The 25,000-nt window shown below is 38.2% G+C and overlaps 1 protein-coding gene across 1 annotated transcript; it reads left to right on the forward strand.

Moving 5' to 3' along the window:
* Positions 1–4,131: 4,131 nt before the first annotated feature.
* On the forward strand, positions 4,132–16,397 carry LOC308662792 (uncharacterized protein; the record flags this gene model as incomplete). Its single annotated transcript, XM_081318936.1, has 2 exons — positions 4,132–5,122; positions 15,140–16,397. 2 exons carry the CDS (start codon positions 4,132–4,134, stop codon positions 16,117–16,119), a joined length of 1,971 nt encoding a protein of 656 aa, XP_081175062.1. The 3' UTR covers positions 16,120–16,397.
* Positions 16,398–25,000: the final 8,603 nt, after the last annotated feature.

Here is a 25,000-nt window from a genome sequence, read left to right on the forward strand (position 1 = left end):
TCCCTGTATGTTACTGCTAAGCCACATATCCTGCAGTTATTATATGGCAGAGAAGAAACTTGAGTTTAAAAATGTTTTCAGAGGAAAGTTGGACTCCAAAAATGTGAGAGCACCTCAGGCCTTAAATCTGGATGGTCCTGAGAAGTCAAAAAGACGTCCCCTTTAACTGTATAACAAGCATCTGAGTACAGACACTGTCTTTTAGTGGAGACTGTTCAATGAAGATATAAGGCCATTCCAATAATCCAGCTGAACAACCAGAAATTAATTTAGAATCTTCTGAATCCATATTCTTCTGAAAAAGGGATGAACGTGGTTTTAAAAAATAAAGCAAAAAAAGATTTACTTTAGACAAGTTCTGTACAGTGTTGTTCTGTACAGTGTCTGTGCTTTATAGTTACAGTAAACTATAAAGCACAGACACTCAAGAGGGCACTGTTGTTCTGTTCAAATTTTGTTGAAATCTCATTTTGATTAAAATGGGCCACTGCTAACTGTTATTCTTATTTGAATTTCAGAGAAGAAGAATGACGGTGGCAGATGACTTCTTTTTCTGTCTAATCTTTTGGGGAACCATACTCTTATATTCAGAGCCATTTTCATTATTGGTAAAAAATATATGTAAATATCCTGTTTGATGTTGTGTAAATTACCCTGAGAATCAGGGAATGATAGTGTTGAAGAATAAATAAATAAAAAAATCTATGCACATATAATGAGCAAATAAAATATCTAGCTGGCTTTCAAGGGGAGAGAGCACTCCATATTGTTATGTACAGATTAATAAAGGTGATATTTCTGCTCAGATGCATAGAGATATGATCAGGATTCTGGTCTCAAGGCCTATATAAGGAATGCTGGGAGAAAAGGTATGTTCTGTTGGGAGAATGGTAACAGTCAGTGCTTTTTTTGTAAAAGAAAAAGGTGCCGGAACTCACACATGTCATACAACCCGCCTTGCCTACCCTACAAGGTTCTATCCAAAAAAGGTGCCGGAACTCCGTTCTGAGCGTTCTGTGAGAAAAAAAGCCCTGGTAAAAAGTTACCACCCTACTCCTTTTCCAACCCCCTTCTACATGAGCATTGGTACTGATTTATACTCCAGAATTAGATATTCCAACAGCTGAAAATGCATTTCTGATGTACAGGGATATTTCCTGGTGGAAATGAAGGCCTTGCAGGACTCCAGGCATGTGATTTCCTTGGATCATTCAAGAAATGGAAAGGAAAGATTGAGCAGAGGAAGTGAGAACAACCTTTAAAAAAGCCTAACCTACTAATTAACCTAATCCTCATTGTCCCAAATGGCTAGTCTTCCAAATGACTGACAGCATTGTCTAAAGCAGGGGTAGGCAACCTTGGCTCTTTTATAACTCGTGGACTTCAACTCCCAGAATTCCTGAGCCAGCACAGCTGGCTCAGGAATTCTGGGAGTTGAAGTCCATGAGTCATAAAAGAGCCAAGGTTCCCTGCCCCTGGTCTAAAGGATGAGCACAGTCATGCCTATGTCTAATTAGACTAAACCTCTTCCATCTGGTACCTGAATTGGTAGGCTGAACTCTACCATTGGTAGGCTGAACTCTACCAACGGTTTACTTACTGGTCATATGTGCCTGGAAAATTCTGCTGATTGATATTTGATGTTGGAGAAGCCTTCACTGAAACAATGTCTTTATTGTACTCTCCCATTTCTGCTTCAGGGTTACCCTCCTATCCCAGCTACAGTACAGTATATGCTTTCATCTGTTAAGACATAGGTTGGGAGCTCAGCTAGTGCAGGGGTATCAAACTGCCGGTCTGCGGGCCTGATGCATCATAGCGAAACTGTGCCCACCCCATTGCCGGCAATGGAAAAAAAGTCACCATACATCGCGACACATCACGTGACATTGCGAGTTTGACATCCCTGAGCTAGTGGTTGTACAGTGGGTCTGGGGATTTCACTTTACAGAACCTCAGCAACCCTATAGCTGTTTATTTAACAAGATCCCTGCAGAGCTATGTCCTCTTGCTTTTTTTCTTCCATGGAAACCAAAGCTCATACCACTGACATTCTTACCCAGTTTCACTCTATCTTTATATTCTCTTATCTTTTCTTTTCTGGGCAATGAATGAAACAGAGGTTCGGTTGTGCAAGATGTTCCTCTCCACTGAACACCTCCATGGTTGGTGAGGTCTTTATGTCTATTTTGTATGACTTTAAGTGCTAAGAAAGATGGTTCTCCAACCTTAGATCTTCTGACCTGGCATGCTTTTTTTTCTCTCTTGTCCATCTTCTTTTACAGATAGCAAGACTGTTTCACCATTTACTTCAGATGGAAATCAAAATCCTCTTTCCTGATCATTTTTGCCATCTCTTGATGCTTTGTCTCCATGTAGAAGAGCACTAATGATTTTGCTTTTTTGGCAGTTCATTTCATTTGATCATCCAGCAAGCGTCCAGGCTTGGCTTTGTCAGACTGCTGAGAGTCAACGAAGTGAGGCTAAATCTTTCAAGTATTTTTTTTCAAATGTGTTGATGTTGACTGTTTAATGCTTTGCAGAAAATGAACAAAATTCCCAACCAGATACTGTATTTCAGAAAACAATGATTAATTTTCATTAACTGAGATCCAGTGAGTTATGTTTAATCAAGATTGCTCATGAAGTTTACAATCCCTAAGTTTTTTCAATAAATGCTTTAATGTTTGTCCTTCTCACAATGCACAAGCCTCTTCTGTATTATAGGGGTATCATGCTGAGTTAATTTGGCATTATCCCTCTGTCAAATCTCTGCACAAACTATAGTATTAAAGGAGAGCTTTTAGTTTTCAGGAAATAAAATAGCTGTTTACATTTGGAATATTTTCCTTATTTGGATAGAAACTCCATGCTTATTTTCTTAAAATCCACACCTTACTGCAGGCGTCTTCAAACTTGGCCCCTTTATGACTTGTGGACTTCAACTCCCTGAATTCTTCAGCCAGGCACACTGGCTGAGGAATTCTGGGAGTTGAAGTCCCCAAGTCATAAAAGGGCCAAGTTTGAAGACCCCTGCCTTACTGTATCTATAAAGATGGGGTTTGAAACAAAGTAGGAAAAACTGTAAGAAAGAAACTTGGCATGCCTTTCCCTCTGCTATGGAACAGAAACACCATCCTGATTGGGGCAAAATCTGTACCTGATTTTCTGTGAAAATGAAAATGCGTGAAGAATATTACATGGAGTTACATCAACCAGACACACAGGAAAATAAAGGTCATTTGCAAATCTGAAGCTTTTCACCAAGACTGAAATAGTTAACTTCCTATATTGAGCTTCAGTTATGAATTTGATTTTAGTATGCCATTAATGGAATATATTTTATTTCAGTGGATTTATTCCTCTGTTACCTACCTGATTCCAGTTTGCACTTGTTCCCTTTAAAGTCACCATGCAAGGCAGAGTTGTCCTCCTTACAGAACCTAATGATGTACAATTTCCTCCTTTTCATATCATCCATCCACTGAGATTGATGAAAGCTCATGTCATTGGAATGTGAAAGGTTTAGAATTCGACACCTAGCCTGTCTCCAAATATGTTCTACTAACTTTTTTCATCTCCAGTCATTCCAGCAGGATCATACTGGTTCAGACTGAGTTTACATTGTACCTATAGAATGACTGAATTAAAAGGACATTCGCTCACTGTTTTACATAGGAGTGTTGCAGAACCTGAGGTAGGGCACCGGTATTTGTGCAGGACAGAAAGAATCTAACCTGAGTGATGGTTAGTGAAGAACTGAGATTTAAGGAAGTCAATGATGCGGGTAGGCAAAACACACTACCTTACTAACTGTACCATACCAGGAGGAGAATCAGAGAGCAAGTGCACTGTATATGCATGCCTGAAAACAAAAGCAGAAAGAGGTAGTCTGAGATTAGAGTCTCATAGACAAAGAGCCAGTAGGGTGATAGACAAAAAAAAAGGAACACAGAGTAAATTGTTAATTTACTGCCCCTTGGAATCACAGGTTGTGAGGTGCCGAACAGTCAGTGCCATTTCCAGCAATATCCAGTGAGGGATGATAGCCCATGAGATTATTTAGTTTTACATTCATGAAACTGAAGGAGCGATGATATAATCCCATTTACTCTCATTTTCAGATGAGCCATGGACACAGAACAGGAGAACAACACCAACTTTACGGGATTCATTCTCCTGGGCTTCTCCACCTCACCAGAGTTCAGGGGACTTCTCTTCCCCTTCTTCCTCTGCATGTACCTGCTTAGCTTACTGGGAAACCTCTTGATCATGCTGCTGATCTTCTTCAATAGTGACCTTTTTCACACCCCCATGTATTTCTTCCTCAGTCATCTATCATTGGCTGACCTGGGATTCAGTTCCAACGCTGTACCCAAGATGTTGCAAATCTGGGTCTCCCAGAAAAACACCATCTCCTATAGTGGATGCTTGAGTCAAATGTATTTCTTCATGGTCTTTTGTACCTGTGATAACTTTCTCCTTGCCTCCATGGCATATGACCGCTATGTGGCTATCTGCCAACCACTTCATTATTCTATAATCATGAGCTACAAGCATTGCTTGATTTTGGCTGCTGTGTCTTGGCTCCTCTCTTTTTCCCAAGGCCTATTGTATGTGTTTACAATAGCTAATTTTTCTTTCTGTGGGTCTCGGGAGATCCCCCATTTCTTCTGTGACCTCCATCCTTTACTCAAACTTTCCTGCTCAGACACCTCTTCTGCTGAAACACTGCTCATGATTGAAGGTACTGCAACCATGCTTGGCCCCCTTATACTCATCCTTCTCTCCTACATATTGATTATTTTCAAGGTGTTGAAAGTTCCTTCAGCTTCTGGGAAGTACAAAGCCTTCTCCACTTGCACTGCACACATCACGACTGTTGCCTTGTTCTATGGGACTCTGATTAGCACCTACATCCGCCCATCTTCCACGTATTCTGGCTCTAGGTTGAGAGTGGCTTCAATATTCTACACTGTGGTGATCCCTATGCTCAATCCTTTCATATACAGCCTGAGGAATAGTGGGATTCATGGGGCCATGAGGAAATTTCTAAGGGTTTGGGTGCAGAAGAGGGGAATCAGAGCAGAACTGAGAGTGACACATAATAAACCTGGAGCCAGTTTGGAAAACAAGGGCTGCCAGTAAAATGATATTTGATGTTCTTTAACCTTCATAACATTCCACACTATTTACTATGTCCTGTGCATAAAGTTATGATTTCTTCATATCTCCCAAGATTGTGTGCCATTATAAAATGAGAACGTTGAAACTCTAAAAGTTCAGCTGCATGGCCTTAATATAATTTATGTACGTATAGGTTACTTCAAGTGGCTTGTACTTCTACTGTATGCATTTCACCAGCATTACTCTTTTAGATTTAAATGGATTAATCACATAGATAACCATGAGTGTAGAAATAAGCTACCATTATGTTCTGAAGCCCCAGGAAGAAGGTTTGAGTAAAATTTAAAATAAGATTTGATTAAGAGTGCATTTTTCTTTTTTTAATGGACATATTTGACATATTAGTAAATTTGTCATATTTCCACCCAGATCTTTGGTGCTGTTCCCACACTATTATCTATGCTGGGCAGCTTAGCCAATTTATTTTTTAGCTCTGCCACAACATTGATAAATCAGAAATAGTGGAGCTTTGCAGCACTTTTGAAGTGGCTCGCATCTACTTTGTTGTCCCTTTTCCCCGCTGGGCTTAAGAAGCCATGGCTCCTGTCCACTTGCCTGCTTAAAATGTGAAGAGGGTGGCTTCTCAACTTCACTCTACAGTTGCCAGTTTTTCTATTTGTAATTGTTGTGAAAATTCTCATTGTGCAAAGTGGAAATGCTAATGGTATGTGAGGGCTTTCTGGTTCCTGGCTTTTACATGCCCCCAGCTGGAGAATGATGCATTGAGACAATTGCAGGGTGCTGATGTTAGCTCTGTGAAGATTTAAAGCTTTATGGAGCCATTTTTATTCTTGCCAAAGGAGCAGAAATTCACCTATTAATAGCGAGCACCATAAACAGGCATAGATAACAGTGCAAGATAACACATAGAAAATATTTCCTTTCATTCTTCCGGTAGATCAGCTTGGAAAATGAAACCTAATTGGGAAATAAAATAATTTCCTAAAATACTTCATCATACCAAACTGGCTTCTTATTCACCATGCCTGAGATTAATTTTAAAGGTATTGATCCAGAGTCAAGTTCTTCTTTGGCATGTTCTCCATCACAACTGAGATTATTACATTTCCAGAAATGGGAATTTTGTCATTTATTTGGAAATTTAATGACCTTTATAAGGCATTTTATATTTATATTTACATATTCAAGAACATATTCTAGTATGTCTGGGACTGTCTACTTCAGGTAGAATTTTCACGTATTACACGATCACATTGAGAGCAAATGCTCTTGACACCCATCCTGAAAGTGTTTGATTGAAATGCCCATGGATAAGTCTCTTTTTGGCAGTAGTCCTCCCAAACTGCTTGCTCTTTATAGCTGATGTTCCCTAGCCCTGATGGCATTTTGCAAAACTTTGGACTTCAAAAATAATTCAATAATTCATTGGAGATGAAATGAAATTAGGCTACTCACTGGAAACATTAATCACAAAAGCTTGAACTTTTGGACACATAATGTAAAAGGTAAAGAAAATTCTGGAGAGGACATTGATCTCAGAAAAATTGCAGGCAACTGAACTGAAAGAGACATCAGCAAGTGAAGTGATTAGATATTATTTATCACTGACACAGGCATTGTGCAAAAGACTAGAATTACAGGACCCTGGACAGCTCCATTCCGTTTGCTGAACTGGACTGGAGAACCTGCCCATAGATCTGGATTTTTTTTTTATTACTTTCTTCACCTTATTTTTCTGCTGAAAGCTATCAAGGGCTGCACACAACAAACAAGGCAAATTACAAAAACAAGAGAAACGGCTCCAAGAAAAACAAAATTTAAAAGAAAATGGAGGACAAAGGGACATTTATAAAGGAGAGACTGATCTTTGCATAACAAAAATTTTCAAAAAGAAACACAATTTTTTTTAAAAAAGCCCTTGTCCATCTCAATAATGTTCATACTCATTGCAGAATCTCATAAAACATATCTTATTTTAACTTTGATTAAATAAGCAACTTTATATTCCTTACTTTTACTCTGAAAATTTTTAATCTGTAAAGTTCGTCAGTCAGTCTCTCTCTCAGCCCAACTCACTTCACAGGGTGGTTGTTCTGGGGAAAATAGGAGGAGGAAGGTGTGTTGGATACATTCAGTGCCTTGAGATATTTGTCAAAATAATGAAGGTGGAATACAAATAAAATAAGTAAATAAATAAATAAATATTGTTGTCAGATTTAATCCCTCTTCAATTCTTCTTTAACCCATTGCATGGACTTCTTCAAGCCTCTTTTGTAAATCCAATAAAAAGACATTGTTCAGATAATTCCTTTGGTGTAATTTTGTAAATCCCAATCAAAACTCTAGGCAGTTTTTTCCCCTTCCTTTTTGCCTAGAATTTTTAGTCCCCTCTAGTGCCTAATTTAAATCATAAGGTCTCTAATCTCTGTTAGGATCTATAGTAGACAAAATAATTCTGGTCCCACCCCCCCAATCTATTTATTTTATATAATTAATTCCAAAATCTTGAGGTAAAAATCCAATATTCCAAATTTGTCTGGATGCTTAAATAGTTTATAACTTTCTTGGATCAAAATCTTATTTATCTTTTTTGACATTTACTTCAGCGTTTTTAAGTTCATAAATATATAGTTCTTTTCTTTGGTTTAGAAGTGAAGGTAAACTCATTAGCAGCTTTTCAAACATCTTTTTGAAGATCAATACTTTAAAGATAATTAAATAGGCAATTCTGAAAGTGATTAGTGAAAGGCTTTGCCATGATTAATGAACTTGATGATTGAGCCTTTCATTTTCCAGCACTGAAACCCATGGGAAGAGCAGCCATCCCAGGCACAGATAGGTGATCTCCCATCTTCTCCATGTCCAGATGGAAGACCAGGGGTTATGAAGAACCAATGTACTTGCCAGTTCTTCATTCTTTGCCATGGTTATCATCACATCATGGAGATGTGTTTGCTTGCCATGCCTCCACTTAGAGTGCACACCGGTTTTGAATGAGGAAGTGCAATTCTTTCCAAAGACAGAGATTAAAGACAAAGAATCCTAGGATCTAGGGGATCCTAATAGCTACAGCCATTCAGTCTTGGTACAATTAAGGCAGGACATCAACTATATCACTTGAACAATGCAGAGTTGATATGTATAAATGGGTATCAACAATCTGTTGATGATACTATACCCCAAACTGACAGATGATATCACATTATGGTTTTATGTAGGTGTTAAACAAGAGGGGAGAGATTATTGAGACCTGTGGCACCTCTCATAGAAGGGGCTGAGGGTGCAACCTCTACCCCTCTGTCAATACCAATCAGAAACTGCCATGAAGGAAAAAGGAGAACCAACCTAATATGGTGCCCCCATTTCCAAAGCCTCACAGCCAGTTCAGAAAGATATTGAGACTGAATCCAAAGCTGCTGAGAGATCAAGGAGAGGTCAATGGATGCACCATCCCCTCCAACAACATCAGAAGTCATTGACAAGCATAATTATTACTGACTCCATACTAAATTCTTGAATGCTGACTGGAACAGATACAAATAAATTTATTCCTCCAAACTTAACTGGAATCTGACCATTTTCTCAGCAACAGAAAAGGCCCCATTTTTAAATGGAAAGTTGAAGACATGACAATAATTGTATAACAAAATTTGTTGGTTCCAGGCACAGCCTCTTGAGGGGGCACATTGCCTCCTCCTTCAAGGCTAAAGACATTGTTCTCTCCTGAAACAAGCCAACTCCACAGCATGGACCCAACTGCAGGATACCTCTTGAGTGGTTTCAACAACCTGGGAGGGACCTAGATGTAAACAGCTTGGAGAATCCTGCCCACTTCCTCAAGAGTCACCAATTCATAAGAAGAATGGAGTGGTTATTTATGTCAAGAATACTATGACAGCGGAGTTAATAGAAGCAGACAAACAAGGAAAATATGTTATAATAGATTTGTTGCTTGAAGGCAAAAAAACGCTTTTGGTTGGACTGTATGCTCCTAATCAACAACAAGCTGATTTTTATAGTTCATTACACAGCAAGATCACCCAGTTGGATTATAAATCTTTTATTTTTATGGGAGATTGGAATGGCGTCTTGGATGTACAACTGGACAAGTGTAGTTCTTTTAGGCGTACTCCAAGCCACGCTAGATTGCCTAAATCTTTTTTTGAGATGAAGGATGATTTGGAGTTGCGAGACATTTGGAGAGAAAGACACTCACAAGAAAAGGATTATACTTTTTTTTCCTGATAGACATCAATCTTTTTCCAGGATTGATTTTATATTAATGACTAATGATTTTTTTTCTAGGATCAAGAAGATAAAGATTTGTCCAAGAACTATGTCTGATCATAGCCCAGTCTGGCTAGAGATTGATAAGGACAATAGAGATAGGCGTTCCTGGCGTCTAAATGAGAACCTGTTTAGAAATCAGGGAAACATGGAAGAATGTAAAAAACAGATGGTCTTTTTTGAAACTAACATGAATAAGGGTACCTCTATGGACATGGTTTGGGATGCTAGCAAAGCCTATATGAGAGGGGTGTTAATATACATGAACAACAAATATAGACGTAATTTGGAATTTAGGAGGAAAGAACTAGAGAATGAAATTAGGGAAAAAGAAAAGGCCCTAATTTTGAATCCATCGGATGTGAAGACCAAAGAGGTTATTAATTTGTTAAGAGGACAGTTTGACAAGCTGATGGCTGATCAGGTGGCAACTAACTTACGGTTTGCTAGGCATAATACTTTTTGCAATGCCAATAAACCAGGTAGATGGTTAGCTTACATGTTAAGGAAGAAGCAAAGGGCTTCTAATATAGATAAAATAGAATACAAGGCTAAGGTTGTGTATCAACAGGATTGTATTAAGGAAGCTTTTGTGGACTTTTATTCTAAATTATACGCTAAAGATAAGATTAATGAAGCAGATATTGATGCATATTTGAGGAATGCTAATATCCCGGCTCTTACACAAGAACAAAAGGAAGAGATTAATCAATTGATAACGGAAGAAGAAATTCTTTTAGCAATTAAGCAATTGAAGGTGGATAAAGCGCCAGGCACGGATGGACTGACTGCGGTGTATTATAAAAACTTACAATTGGAGATGATAAAGCCATTAAGGGAATTGTTTCAGACAATTCAAAGGGGAGGAGGGGTGCCTCCGTCCTGGAGAACTGCTTTCATTTCTCTGATTCCCAAGGAAGATCAGGATGTCACCCAAGTAAGAAACTACAGACCAATATCACTTTTGAATACGGACTACAAGATATTTGCTAAGGTTTTAGCTAATAGATTGATGAGGGTATTGCAACAGATAATTCATGGTGATCAAACTGGGTTTATTAGTGGCAGACAAATGAAAAATAATGTGAGGCATATAGTAGACTTGTTGGAATTTTTGGAAAGGAACAACCAGATCCCTGCGGCGCTGATCTTTTTAGATGCTGAAAAAGCCTTTGATCAACTGGATTGGCAATTTTTGATGAAAGTATTAGATAAAATGAATTTTGGGGATAAATTTTTACAACCAATTAGGGCTTTATATCAAAAGCAAACAGCCCGTATAATAGTTAACAACAGTTTGACTGAAGTATGTAATATTGAAAAGGGCACAAGGCAAGGGTGTCCGTTATTACCTCTATTATTTGTTTTAACATTGGAGATATTATTGATTAAAATACGGAATTCGGAAAAAATTAAGGGAATTCAAATAAGAGATCAGGATTATAGATTGAGGGCGTTTGCAGACGATCTGGTTGTTACGGTGACCCAGCTAGAAAATTCTGTTGTGGACCTGATGGAGATAATAATGCAATATGGGAAAGTTTCTGGATTCAAGGTTAACATACAAAAAACTAAAATATTGGCTAAAATATGACAGTATTACAAAAGGCTGTTTTAGAAGGGTTAACTGGATTTGAAATTGTCAAAAGGGTTAAATATTTGGGGGTTTATTTGTCACCCTCAAATGCAAAGTTATATAAAAATAATTATGAAAAGTTTTGGGGTAAAGTTCAAAAAGAATTGGACAGCTGGAAGAAGTTACAATTGTCATTACTGGGAAGAATTGCAGCAGTGAAAATGAATGTTTTGCCGAAATTTCTGTTCTTATTTCAAATGATACCCATTCTTAAAAAGGATTCAAACTTGGAGGAATGGCAAAAGGGTATCAATAAATTTGTATGGGCAGGGAAAAGGCCACGAGTTAAATTTAAGATTATGCAGGATACGCGTGAAAGAGGTGGTCTTAAAATGCCCAATTTTAAACTATACTATGAAGCTGCTGCGTTGTCAGCGATTAATCTAACACAAGGGAGATTATTAAATCTTGAAGGCCATGACTTGTTATTTGGCTGGCATGCATATTTATTGTATGATAAGAAGGTAGATAATGTATTTAAAGTGCATATTTTAAGACATGCTTTGTTGCGAGTTTGGAAAAAGTACAGACATAAGTTAAATTACAAGATACCTTTATGGGCAATACTGAAACACGCAATAGAAAACATAAATGTTGGGTTCAAACATGATGTGACTACATATAAGGAAATTTTAAATTTGGAGAGGAACATATGGTGTCTGAAGCCGTATAATCTTCTACGAGAAGAGAAGATTGTTCAAACCTGGTTTCAATATGGGCAATTACGGGCCAGGTGGAAAGAAGATCAGAAAATTGGTTTTTCAATGACTGATGAAAATCTGGTGAAGCAAATTAGAAATCAGGGTCTAGCACATATCAAACGGATATATCTTGCATTGATAGAAATTGACTCAGAAACAGAACTTGTTAAAGATTGTATGATAAAGTGGGCTCAGAATATTCAAGAAGTTATCACAATGGACACTTGGGAAAAGATCTGGGTGAGGAACGTAAAATTTATGCAAGCTCAAAATTTAAGAGAGAACTTTTATAAAATGTTTTATAGGTGGCATTTAGATCCTAAAAAGCTTGCAAGTATGTATCCGAACTATCAACCTAAATGTTGGAGATGTGGTGGCGAAGATGCAACGTATTTCCATATCTGGTGGACCTGTAAAAAGGTTAAAGCTTTTTGGATTAAAATCTGGTGGAATATGCAGAAGATATTTAAGCAAAGGATAAAGTTTTGTCCGCAATTGTTTTTATTGGGCATAATTACGGATACTACAGTTGTGGACACTAAGTTGATGTTGAATTTAATTACGGCAGCAAAACTTTTAGTAGGTCAATATTGGAAGAAGGAGGAACTGCCGACTATAGAAGAATGGACTTTAAAAGTTTCTGACCTGGCGGAAATGGCAAAGATATCGGCTTATTTGAAAGATCATTCGCAACAACGTTATATTATGGAGTGGAAAAAGTGGATTGATTACATCCAGAACAAATATGGGACCAAAAAGTTTCATTTAGCATTTGCATAAGTTTTGATGTGATAATAGTATTGCTTGTAGTCATTTTATATGAGCTAGAGTGCGATAGACTTAATAGTTTATTGTTGTTAGCATATGGTTGTTTATGATTGCTTTTATTTTTATACCTTGTATTTAGCTCTGGGAAGTCGGGAATGGGGAGGGGGGAAGGGGAGGGGGGAGGGCTAGGAAGGGTTGGGTAGGGGGTGGGGGGAGGGGTTGTTAAAGATAAAATGTATTGAAAAACTTTTCAATAAAAAAAAGAGTCACCAATTCAAACTTATCCCAGCTTACACTGCAAGACCCAGGCATCTTAGCCAGACCTTCCTAGCTGGAGTCCACCTCTGAGTGGGATGTGCATGACTTATTATAAGCCAAGCAGCTAGATTATTCTTCACAGCAGCCCTGCAGATGATCCTGTGGCCCACCCTTCCCCAACTAGCACAGGGCAGCTGAATGATTATTGGCAGACATGAAAAGAATAGAGAAATACAGATACGTATATGGATTATATTATGAAAACATCATCACACTTTTGCCAAGCAAGTGCAAAGTTATGTAGATAATAGGAAGCTTCATGGATACTGTTTGTTGCAACAGCAGGAAACCTGAAAAGAGGCAAATACTTGCCTTCATTTGAAACAGAAAGTTATAGAAGAGGTCCATTGTAAGTGTGGAAGAAGAAAATACATTCTCCATGGGAGGAATAAAATAAATGGGAAAGGCTAATGGTGGTGGATTCACGTCTATCAATTTAAAAAATGATCCTTGTAATTGTACCTCTCACAATAATTCAAATGCAGGAATTATCAACCAGAGCTTTTTTACAGTAAGCCGATAAAGCAATACACTTAACCCTGCAAATCAAGCTATTTTGAAGTACAAATAGCTGAGTGGAGAATAAGCAATATTAAGACTTCAGAGGTATGTTCTCAGTGTTTGCAACTGGATAAAACTGTTATGCAGATTTGCCCACTCGCTGTTATTGCTATTTACTTATTTAAGCTTTCAAAGATAGTTTTTCTAAAGGTAGGGATATATATCGATAATACCCTATCAGATGAGAAAAAGCAAGTCCTACTCCGATCCATAATGTTAATATACTGGTGATAATATTCAGGTTTCCTAATATAAAACTGCACACTACTACCGGTGATGTTTGCTATTGGGAAGTAGACTTCTGGAGATCCAACACATTGAGAATAATACTGTTTGCCCCAATAAAGTTTTGTTTATTAAAAAAAACAACCGGTTATGTTTGGTATCCACCAACCTAGCCAATTTTAGATTGCTTGGTATTCCTGTTGAATATTTTTTGATTAACAAGTTCCCTGAAGAGTGTCTTCATAACTTATATTTTCTTTCCTTGGGGAGTCACAATGAAGATGAATTATCTCCATCTCATTACAATAAGGGTCCTATTTATACCATTGCTTAGTCACCTCTGCTTCAGGAAGAAAACAGGTTACACTGCAAAGACTTTGTTCTTAGGTAAATGATTGTACAATGTGTATCATCCCCATGAAAGAGATCCATTTTTAGTGAAGACATCAAGACTTCCAATTCCAGTAGAGATATGGTAACGTATCCAATTATATTTTATGGGCAAAGAATATGATCTTCTTAGTGCTTTATTCAGCTTTATCTCCGCCTCTCTTTCGTGTCTGTATATACAGTATAACAACATATAACTGCGCACATCTTGCTATCACATTCTTTGAACTCAATGCATTCTCAGCATACTGTATCTGAATTAACCACAGAACAATGCTGTTGCATAGTTCTTCTGTCTGTCATTGTTGTGCTTCTATTATCCCCATGCAGATTGTCTTTTTGCAAATACATATGAGATACATACATACGGGGTGGTATAATGGAGGTACTGGTGAAAAAAAAAAAAGCCTGGGGAATGAGACTTCGAATTGGAAAAGGGTTGTTATCTCTTTGTTCAGAGTGTAGACAGGGTGGGGAAACAGCCTGGGGGGAAAATGACGTAATTAAAAGGGCTATTGCTTAGTGAAAACTTTGCATATAATATGTCACAAAAGAGCCCTTGAAGTTTAACATGTGGGAAAAAAAGTGTGCCTGAAGAATATGTGTTTGGCTCCTACCAGTCGGTGGGTGTGCACAGTAATGGGTGAGATGGATAAATGTTTTACACAGAAGAAGGCAGGCTGCTCTATTACCCTAAATTAAGCCATTTCAGCTTAAGTAGTGACCATTTTACAGGAAGAAGGAACTGGGTTATTGGCAAAGGGATTTTTAAAATAACATCCTTAACTAATCAGTCCAATTGCCAGAAATTTTTATTTTAACATCCATTCCCCTATTTTAACACTCATAAATAATTTGTCATTGTACATTCCCCCCATCAATCTGAAAACAAACAAAACTAGTCCTAACATATCAACAAGATTCTCAGTTGCTCATAAAAAATCAGAGAGAGGAGAGATTTATGCAGACCTCGGCCATATTTGGAGGGAGTGGCTTTTTTCAGTTGTTGGCATGCAAATTAAAATAAGCTACAGTATATGTCTTTCACAAGAGAAATGCCTATGGATACTATTTAACAGCTGTAAATCTATTTCTTTCTCTCAAGCTAGTAGTCAAGAACTTGGTCCTAAATCCCTGAGCTACATGATGAACACAGAGCAGAAGAATCAAACCATCTTTGCTGGATTCATCCTCCTGGGTTTCTCCTCCTCACCAGACCTCGAAGTGCTTCTCTTTCCCATCTTCCTCTGTATGTACCTACTTTGTCTGCTAGGAAACCTCTTGATAATCTTGCTGATCTTCTCCAGTACCAATCTCCTTCATGCTCCCATGTATTTCTTCCTCTGTCACTTGTCATTGGCTGACCTTGGATTTAGTTCTGCTGCAGTGCCCAAATTGCTATACAACTTAGTGACCCAGACAAAAGCAATATCCCATAATGGTTGCCTGACACAGATGTATTTCTTTGTGAGTTTTGCTGCGACAGATAACTTTCTCCTGGCCTCCATGGCGTATGACCGCTACGTAGCCATCTGCCGCCCATTGCACTATGCCAGAGTCATGAGCTTCAAGTGCTGCCTTCTGTTGACTGCTGGATCTTGGCTCCTGGCTCACTCCCACTCTTTGTTGTACATCCTGTTAGTATCTAATTTTACCTTCTGTGCTTCTCGAGAAATACCCCATTTTTTCTGTGACCTCCATCCTTTATTAAAAATCTCTTGTTCGGACACCTCCATTGTTGATAAGCTTCTTGTGAGTGAAGGAACAGCCATTGTTCTTGGGCCTCTGCTTCTCATTCTTTTCTCTTACATCTTCATTGTCCTGAAGGTGGTGAAGCTTCCGTCTAAGTCCAAAAAGTACAAAGCTTTCTCTACTTGCAGTGCTCACCTCACCACCGTGGCTTTGTTCTATGGCACCGTGATAAGCACCTACCTCCGCCCATCAACTTCCTATTCTGTCTCAAGGCTGAGAGTGGCATCAATATTCTATACAGTAGTCACCCCTATGCTCAACCCTTTCATATACAGCCTGAGGAACAGCGAGATACACGCAGCCATGAAGAGACTGGTAAGGAATTGGTTTTAGTGGAAATAGCATCCTCAGCCATAGGTACAAATAATCATGACTGTCAATGGAACGTTGCCCAATGATTCCTAGCATTTAGAGTTTTCTGTTATTCTGTTAATAGTAAAGTACAACCAAGCTTACTTTTTATATTAGCTGTTTCTCAACATACAAAGGAGCCTGAAGATCTGTCAATAACATTGTAAGCCACTCTGTTCCATGAAGTAAAATTCAACTGAGTCCTTCGGGAGAAGGGCGGTATAAAAATAAAATAAAATAAAATTAAATAAACTGTCAGAAAATACCCTGCTTTTGGACAGCTTATTGTCTGAAAAAACTTCTGTGATGCCTTTTGACATTGGTAGTTGTTGGTTTTTTTGCAAGCTATCATAGCTACTGGTCTCATCGCAAGGCAGGGTTGTGTTTGCTGAAAAATAAAGATTATTTATTTCCCTGAGAACATTTTGGCTGAAGTGTATGAAGTAAGTGATGTTTATTATTGCTTTTAAGGAACTGATTCTTTCGAAAGGTAACAGCCAGAGGTCTCAGTGTGCTTAAAGTGCTGTGTATGTTTGTGTGTCTCTGTGGGTGTTCAATTGATTATTGGCTACTATAGATTTCTTGGCTACATTTTTGTATTTTCCTGTTGCCTTTCTCCTACAGAAAGTCACCCTTTGGACCTAAGGCGGCATTAGAACTTATTGATTCCTGGTTCTAATCTGGTGCCTTCAACCTCTACACTAAATCCCTAAATCTCCATTATTTTCTTCTTACAAAAATTAGCTGGAAATAGCTATTCCTATTACAGAGGAAATTAGAGAGTATGAATAGTTAACTATCCTTCAATTGGTATCTCTACAACTTTACTAAGCTGGCTCTGTTTTGCTGATTAATTTTGTTTGCTTTTATCCTGCCCTTAAAGAAGTCTCTTCTTCTTCTTTTTAAGTATGGCTGTTATCCATCAATGTGAAATACCTACAGTAGGTGTTTCAGTTCTAGGTTACAAGAGTCTGAAATTAATCACAGTGAATCATCAACTCCTCTTCCACCAGATTTCCGTCTTCCTGAACCACAGCATTTGCTTTTCTTGCTGTCAGTCAGAACCATCTCCCAGTGCCAAAGATTTGTTGGTGAAATCACAGGATTTTTTAAATATAGGTTATCTTTGATTTCCTTGCCATATATTGGGAATTAAGTCCCTGAATTTAAAACTATCTGTCTTTTGCTAACTTGTGTTGAAGTTCTGTCTCTGTCTAACCTACCTCACAGGGCTGTTGTGGTGGAAAATGGGAGGGTGAAGTACTTTCTATGTTGTCTTGAATTTCTGCATGAAATGTATGATATAAATCAAGGAAACAAATATATTACCTTTTTTCATCCCTACAATCAATAACACATATTATTCCTATTTTGTCAAAACCTACTGGTTGAATGTAAATGTTTCAATACAAATACAAATAAAGTATAATGCAAATCGGTAAACTGTATCATCAATTGATCTTATTGTTTCTGTCATAATTAATAAAGGGATGAAAGTATTCTCTTTTCTGCCTTCCTTTTTTTGATCGGTGTAGACTTCAAACCTTATGATATGTGTTTCTGCACAGTTTGTTATTGCTTATTGCAAATCAAATCTTTATTGTGGTCAAAGACCAGTACAAGGAGGATGGGATACAGCCAACTAAAAAGTATACAGAATACATTGGAATCTAAAAAATAATAATTATAAAGGGTTTAAAACATATAAAACAGAAGTATTTATAAAAAACAAAAGTTAAAAACAAATCTAAAGAGAGGAACATTAAATGGGCCTGAGGAGCATGAAGTTTAGTATGTGACAGACTTAATCTATTCCAATGCAGAGTTCTCTAGAATTTCCAAGCTAGTTGTTCATTAAGACTAATTTATGGCACAAGTCATCATCTGATTGATTTTAAACACTGCTGTGCAGATCATGATGATATTATCTGTTATAGCAGGGTTGGTATCTAAAAGCAGAAAGGGGTAAAATTGTGCTGTTCACCCTGGGTATGTATGTACCTACAAGGTTAATATTAATGTGTCAACTGTCTGGCTAGCGAATTCAATATTGAGGAAAGTTTACAGCTTTGAGGTGTCATAAAAGATAAACTTTATTGAATGCACATCTTGGTACTGAAGAAGCAAAATCAACTTTAGTTTTCCCGTGTGAAAATCTGGTTAGTTAACAATAGCTTTTCATTACCTCCACCCACCACGTGTTCACATTGCCCCAATCACATCCCTTCGGTTTGTTATGGGAACAGTCCACTTCTCTGTCAGATACCTGCTTTTGTGACCTTGGGTCTCACGGCTTGTGGACGCCTTCGTGAAACTCTTTTTTCCAATAATTTTATTGAATATTACAATTATAGAGATATAAAGTTACAAAAAATAAAGAGGAAAAAATGTAAAGAAGGAAAAAGAAGAAAATGTAAAAAAAGAGAGAAGGAAAAAAAAATAAGAATATAAAGAAAAAAGAAATATGAAGTAACTTCCCCCTTGTCTCAACAAGTGTAAAACAATTTTAACAACTTATTATTTTTGCTTAAAATACAACAACCTCTTCCCCCTATATCCTATCTATAGACAAATCCTTAAAGCCTCATCATTCAATCCCTTCAAATAATGTCCTAGAACTTTTCAATTTCTTTTCTTTTTCCCCCTTTGTCTCTTCTTACAAACTCTTGCAAAAAAATAAAAAAATCTCTTTTGTAAATCTAATATAGGAACATTATCCAAGTTATTCTCCTAGTTGTTTGTTTGTATGTCTTCTAATTATTAAAACATCAAATGGTTTCCTGTACATCCAATATTTCAAATTCTATTTAACATCAGCTGGCATCAAGATTGGCTTATCACTTGCATGCTGGAGTGGATTTTACAGCATGTTTTTGTGAATTTAAGGGAAATGATGTCCTTCACATCCCACCTCCCAAAAAGATTATAATAGTGTTGCAGATTTGGGAAATCTTTCAAATAATCAGAAATACTGCTAGTTTTGAATGTCTTATTTGGCTTGATAATTTCTTTTAAATGGAAAATAATTAAAATTACCAGAAAATGTCACACTGAGCACTTCAACTCTGAGTCTCATTCTTCTGTCCTCCCTTCAGGTCTTCCAAGTTTTTATTCCTGAAAATTTAATTAGTATTTATTTCACTGAGCATAGTTTTCATTGGGCTTTTTTCAAAATGTTGGAGTCATTTGTTGTTGTTAGTTGCGAAGTCGTGTCCGACCCATCGCGACCCTATGGACAACATTCCTCCAGGCCTTCCTGTCCTCTACCATCTTCTGGAGTCCATTCAAGCTCACGCCTACTGCTTCAGTGACTCCATCCAGCCACCTCATTCTCTGTCATCCCCTTCTTCTCTTGCCCTCAATCTTTCCCAGCGTTAGGCTCTTCTCCAGTGAGTCCTTCCTTCTCATTAGGTGGCCAAAGTATTTGAGTTTTAGCTTCAGGATCTGGCCTTCTAAAGAGCAGTCAGGGTTGATCTCCTCTAGGACTGACCGGTTTGATCGCCTTGCAGTCCAAGGGACTCGCAGGAGTCTTCTCCAGCACCAGAGTTCAAAGGCTTCAATTCTTTGGCACTCAGCCTTTCTTATGGTCCAACTTTCACTGCCATACATTGCAACTGGGAAGACCATAGCCTTGACTATACGCACTTTTGTTGACAGGGTGATGTCTCTGCTTTTTAGTGTGCTGTCTAGATTTGCCATGGCTTTCCTCCCGAGGAGCAAGCGTCTTTTAATTTCTTGGCTACAGTCCCCATCTGCAGTGATCTTGGAGCCCAGGAAAATAAAATCTGTCACTACCTCCATTTCTTCCCCATCTATGTGCCAGGAATTGAGAGGGCCGGATGCCATGATCTTGGTTTTCTTAAGGTTAAGTTTCAACCCAACTTTTGCACTTTCCTTCTTCACTCGCAACAAGAGGCTCTTTAGTTCCTCTTCACTTTCTGCCATTAGAGTGGTATCATCTGCATATCTTAGGTTGTTGATGTTTCTTCCGGCAATCTTAATTCCAACTTTTGATTCATCTAGCCCTGCCTTTCTCATGATGTGCTCTGCATATAAGTTAAATAGGCAAGGCAACAGTATACAGCCTTGCCGGACTCCTTTCCCAATTTTGAACCAATCAGTGGTTCCGTGTCCAGTTCTCACTGTTGCTTCTTGGCCCGCATATAGGTTTCTCAAGAGACAAATAAGATGGTCTGGTATGCCCATCTCTTTAAGGACTTGCCACAGTTTGTTATGATCCACACAATCAAAGGCTTTAGCATAGTCAATGAAGCAGAAGTAGATGTTTTTCTGGAACTCTCTAGCTTTCTCCATGATCCAGCGTATGTTAGCAATTTGATCTCTAGTTCCTCTGCCTCTTCGAAATCCTGCCTGTACTTCTGGTAGTTTTCGATCCACATACTGCTGGAGTCTAGCTTGTAGGATTTTAAGCATAACTTTACTAGCGTGAGAAATGAGTGCAATGGTGCGATAGTTTTAGCATTCTTTGGCACTGCCTTTCTTTGGAATTGGAATGTAAACTGATCTTTTCCAATCCTGTGGCCACTGTTGAGTTTTCCAAATTTGCTGGCAAATTGAGTGTAGCACTTTTACTGCATCGTCTTTTAAGATTTTGAATAGCTCAGCTGGAATACTATCACCTCCACTAGCTTTGTTGTTGCTCAGCTTTTCTAAGGCCCACTTCACTTCACATTCTAGGATGCCTGGCTCGAGGTCAGTGACCACCTCATTGTGATTATCAGGGACGTTAAGCTCATTCTTGTATAGTTCTTCTGTGTAATTTTGCCACCTTTTCTTAATCTCTTCTGCCTCTGTTAGGTCCCTGCCATTTTGGTCCTTTATCATGCCCATTTTTGCATGAAACGTTCCCTTCATCTCTCCAATTTTCTTGAAAAGATCTCTGGTCCTCCCTATTCTATTGTTTTCTTCTATTTCTTTGCACTGTTCATTTAAGAAGGCATTCTTATCTCTTCTACCTATTCTCTGGAATTCTGCATTCAATTGGGCGTATCTTTCTTTTTCTCCCTTGCCTTTCGCTTCCCTCCTTTCCTCAGCTATTTGCAAAGCTTCCTCAGACAGCCATTTTGCTTTCTTGCATTTCTTTTTCTTTGGGATGGTTTTGGTTGCTACCTCTTGTACAATGTTGCGAACCTCTGTCCATAGTTCTTCAGGCACCCTGTCTATCAGATCTAATTCCTTAAATCTATTTGTCATCTCTACTGTATATTCAACAGGGATATGATTTAATTTATACCTGACTGGCCTAGTGCTTTTCCCTACTTTCTTTAATTTAAGCCTAAACGTTGCAACAAGAAGCTCATGGTCTGAGCCACAGTCAGCTCCTGGTCTTGTTTTTACTGACTGTATAGAGCTTCTCCATCTTTGGATGCAGAGCATATAGTCAATCTGATTTCTGTGTTGACCGTCTGGTGATGTCCATGTGTAGAGCCTTCTCTTGGGTTGTTGGAAAAGAGTGTTTGCTATGACCATCGTATTCTCTTGACAAAATTCTATAAGCCTGTGCCCTGCTTCATTTTGTACTCCAAGGCCAAACTTGCCTGTTATTCCAGTTATTTTTTGGCTTCCTACTTTAGCATTCCAATCCCCCATGATGATAAGGACATCATTTTTGGGTGTTAGTTCTATAAGGTGCTGTAGGGCTTCATAGAACCGGTTAATTTCATCCTCTTCAGCACTGGTGGTTGGGGCATAGACTTGGACTACTGTGATATTGAATGGTTTGCCTTGGATTCGAACTGAGATCATTCTGTAATTTTGAGGATTGTATCCCAGTATTGCTTTTCCTACTCTTTTATTGACTATGAAGGCTACTCCATTTCTTCTGAGGGATTCTTGCCCGCAGTAGTATACCTGATGGTTATCTGAATTAAATTCACCCATTCCTGTCCATTTTAGTTCGCTGATACCTAAGATGTCGATGTTTAGTCTTGTCATCTCTTGTTTGACCACATCCAGCTTTCCTTGATTCATGGATCTTACATTCCAGGTTGCTATGGAGAAAAAATCTTTACAGCATCGGACTTTCCTTTCACCACCAGACACATCCACAGCTGAGCGTCCTTTCGGCTTTGGCCCAGTCGCTTCATTCTTTCTGGCGCTACTAGTACTAGCCCTCTGCTCTTCCCCAGTAGCATATTGGATGCCTTCCGACCTGAGGGGCTCATCTTCCAGCGTCATATCATTTTGCCTTTTGGTACTGTCCATAGGGTTTTCATGGCAAAGATACTGGAGTGGTTTGCCATTTCCTTCTCCAGTGGAACACATTTTGTCAGAACTCTCTGCTATGACCTTTCCGTCTTGGGTGGCCCTGCACGGCATAGCTCATAGCTTCATTGAATTACGCAAGCCCCTTCGCCACGACAAGGCAGTAATCCATGAAGGGGGTTGGAGTCATAAACCCACTCAAATGTTTCCATTGATTTTTAAGGGCAGATTTCACTTTCCTCCATTTTCATGCTAAATATTTCTAGATGTTCTGTGCTTGATAGATCTTATTCTCCTAAGGTGATCACAAGGAAGCACCTGAGAGAAGTTATGAAAGGCAGAGGGATGTCTACCATAATAGGTCAGATTTTGCAGGACCCTGGACAGTTCCATATTTAGATCCAATCCTAATTAAGACCACAAGGGTGTCTGTTATTTGTAGTTCAGGGTTGACATTAGGGGTCCATGGTGCTCTTTGACCTTGCTTGTTTTCTTGCATTAATTACCCCAGCACTGATGATGTTATGTAGTTTGGGTAATGAAATGTCTGCAAGAAAGCAAGCAAGCTCAGAGAGCACCAAGGAATCCTCATGGTATCTGTTATGTTCCTGATAACATATCAAAATGAAACAAATTGCCTTTAAAATAAAGCAATTGGATTGTTTGCTTTAGAATATATTTTTCCATGTATATCATGAGTAGAAGAGACAGTAAGATATTGCTTAATTTCTTTATATATCCAGTATTCTTTCGTATTCTAGCTATTGTCTATCCACTACAAGAAGAAGGCTTCTTCTGCATGTTTGCAACCGAAATGGTCCAGAGCTTTCTTTTGCCAATTGGGCCTGCAATACTTGCTGATGTCATTTTAGGTCTCTTTTGTGGATGCTTTTTTATCAAGTGGGATCCATTCTATGACTGCCTTGGTCCACCTGCCATCAATTCTTCTTGCTATGTGACCAGCCCATTTCCATTTTGTTTTTTTACTCTCTTGATGATATCATATACTTTTGTTTGTTCTCTAATCCATGTGCAGGTCTTTCTATCTTGTCTTGTAGTGCTGAGCATGAATCTTTCCCATGGCTGTTTATGCCACTTGTAGTTTTTATATCGATTGTGAGGTTAGTATCCATCTTAATAGAATAGAATAGAATAGAATAGAATAGAGTAGAGTAGAGTAGAGTAGAGTAGAGTAGAGTAGAGTAGAGTAGAGTAGAATAGAGTAGAATAGAATAGAATAGAATAGAATAGAATAGAATAGAATAGAATAGAATAGAATAGAATAGAATAGAATAGAATAGAATAGAATAGAATAGAATAGAATAGAGCTGGAAGGGACCTTGGAGGTCTTCTAGTCCAGCCCCCTGCTCAAGCAGGAGAAGCTACACCATCTCAGACAGATGAATGTCTAGTCTCTTCTTAAAATTCTCCAGTGATGGGGCGCCCACGATTTCTGGGGGTAAGCTGTTCCACTGGTTGATTGTCCTGTCAGGAAGTTTCTTCTTAATTCCGGTATACATTAGAGCGGATAGCACACACACTGATCGAAAATCTTTCTCTTCAGTATTCTTTACATACTCCATTATCCAGCATATTGGTATACTTGCTCCAATTTTCACGTACTGTGGTGCAATGTAATACAAATTCGATGGATTATAATTTGCAAAATTCCTATTTAGCAGAGCTGCAAGATCAATATTCCCCAGGAGAGTGATATAATCTCCCCTAAGTTATAATTTTATTTTTCTTCAGTTATTCTTTGAAACGATGACTGTGCAGCTGCTTCTGACTTCCTTTTATAGCTTCTTCACAGTAGATCAATCTTCATTTCTGTAGCAATTTTGCCTGGCGTTCTTTCTATTTGGCAAACTTTTCTGTTACCTTTTTATTAAAATTGTCTGTGTGCTGTATCATTTATTTTTCTAACAGTAGCATTACCAAAACATTAACTTTATCTTGGCCAATCACGTCTTACTTAAAAACATTACTCCGGAGGTAAATATGCTGAAAGGATTTAATTGGGTTTCTTGTTGTAGAGTCTCAGCAGTTTGTAAGAGCTGGGTTCTAGTCTGATGGAAATTCTTATGTTCCCTGTTATCAGTGAAGAAACATGTTGAATTATAGGAAAGCTATTAGAGAGAAAATCAGAAAATCTCTCTCCTAAAATATATGATGATATATTGATTATAAACGGGAAACTTTTCACAAGCTGGAGTTCTTGTAATTGTATCCCATTCATCTCAATAGATCGTGCTAAAGAAAACTCTGTGGAATTCCATTTACCTGAACCAGACCCTCCTGCTTAGCCTGAAAACAGCGAAACAAAATGTGTGTGTGTGGGGGGGGAATAAACTTTAGAATCGTTTTTTTTAATAGTTATTCAATTAGTCTCTCTCTGCATGGCCTAACATTCATAGTAGAGAACTGATCGATCTCAAAAAATGTTATACCTAGAAAAGCAACTCATGGGCTGAACCTGCCTTGGGTCACCTTCAATCTATATGCTTTAAGTGCCTGAATAAACACTTTTTTTTTCAGGAAAATAAGACTGTTTGCCAATCATGCAGTTTTTTGCTTAAACATAAAGCAACTTGTTTGGCCCTCCATGTATTGGAAAAACTGGACCAAAAAACCCTTT

This window comes from Vipera berus (assembly GCF_964194415.1).
Source record: "Vipera berus genome assembly, chromosome: 2".
Taxonomy (NCBI): domain Eukaryota; kingdom Metazoa; phylum Chordata; class Lepidosauria; order Squamata; family Viperidae; genus Vipera; species Vipera berus.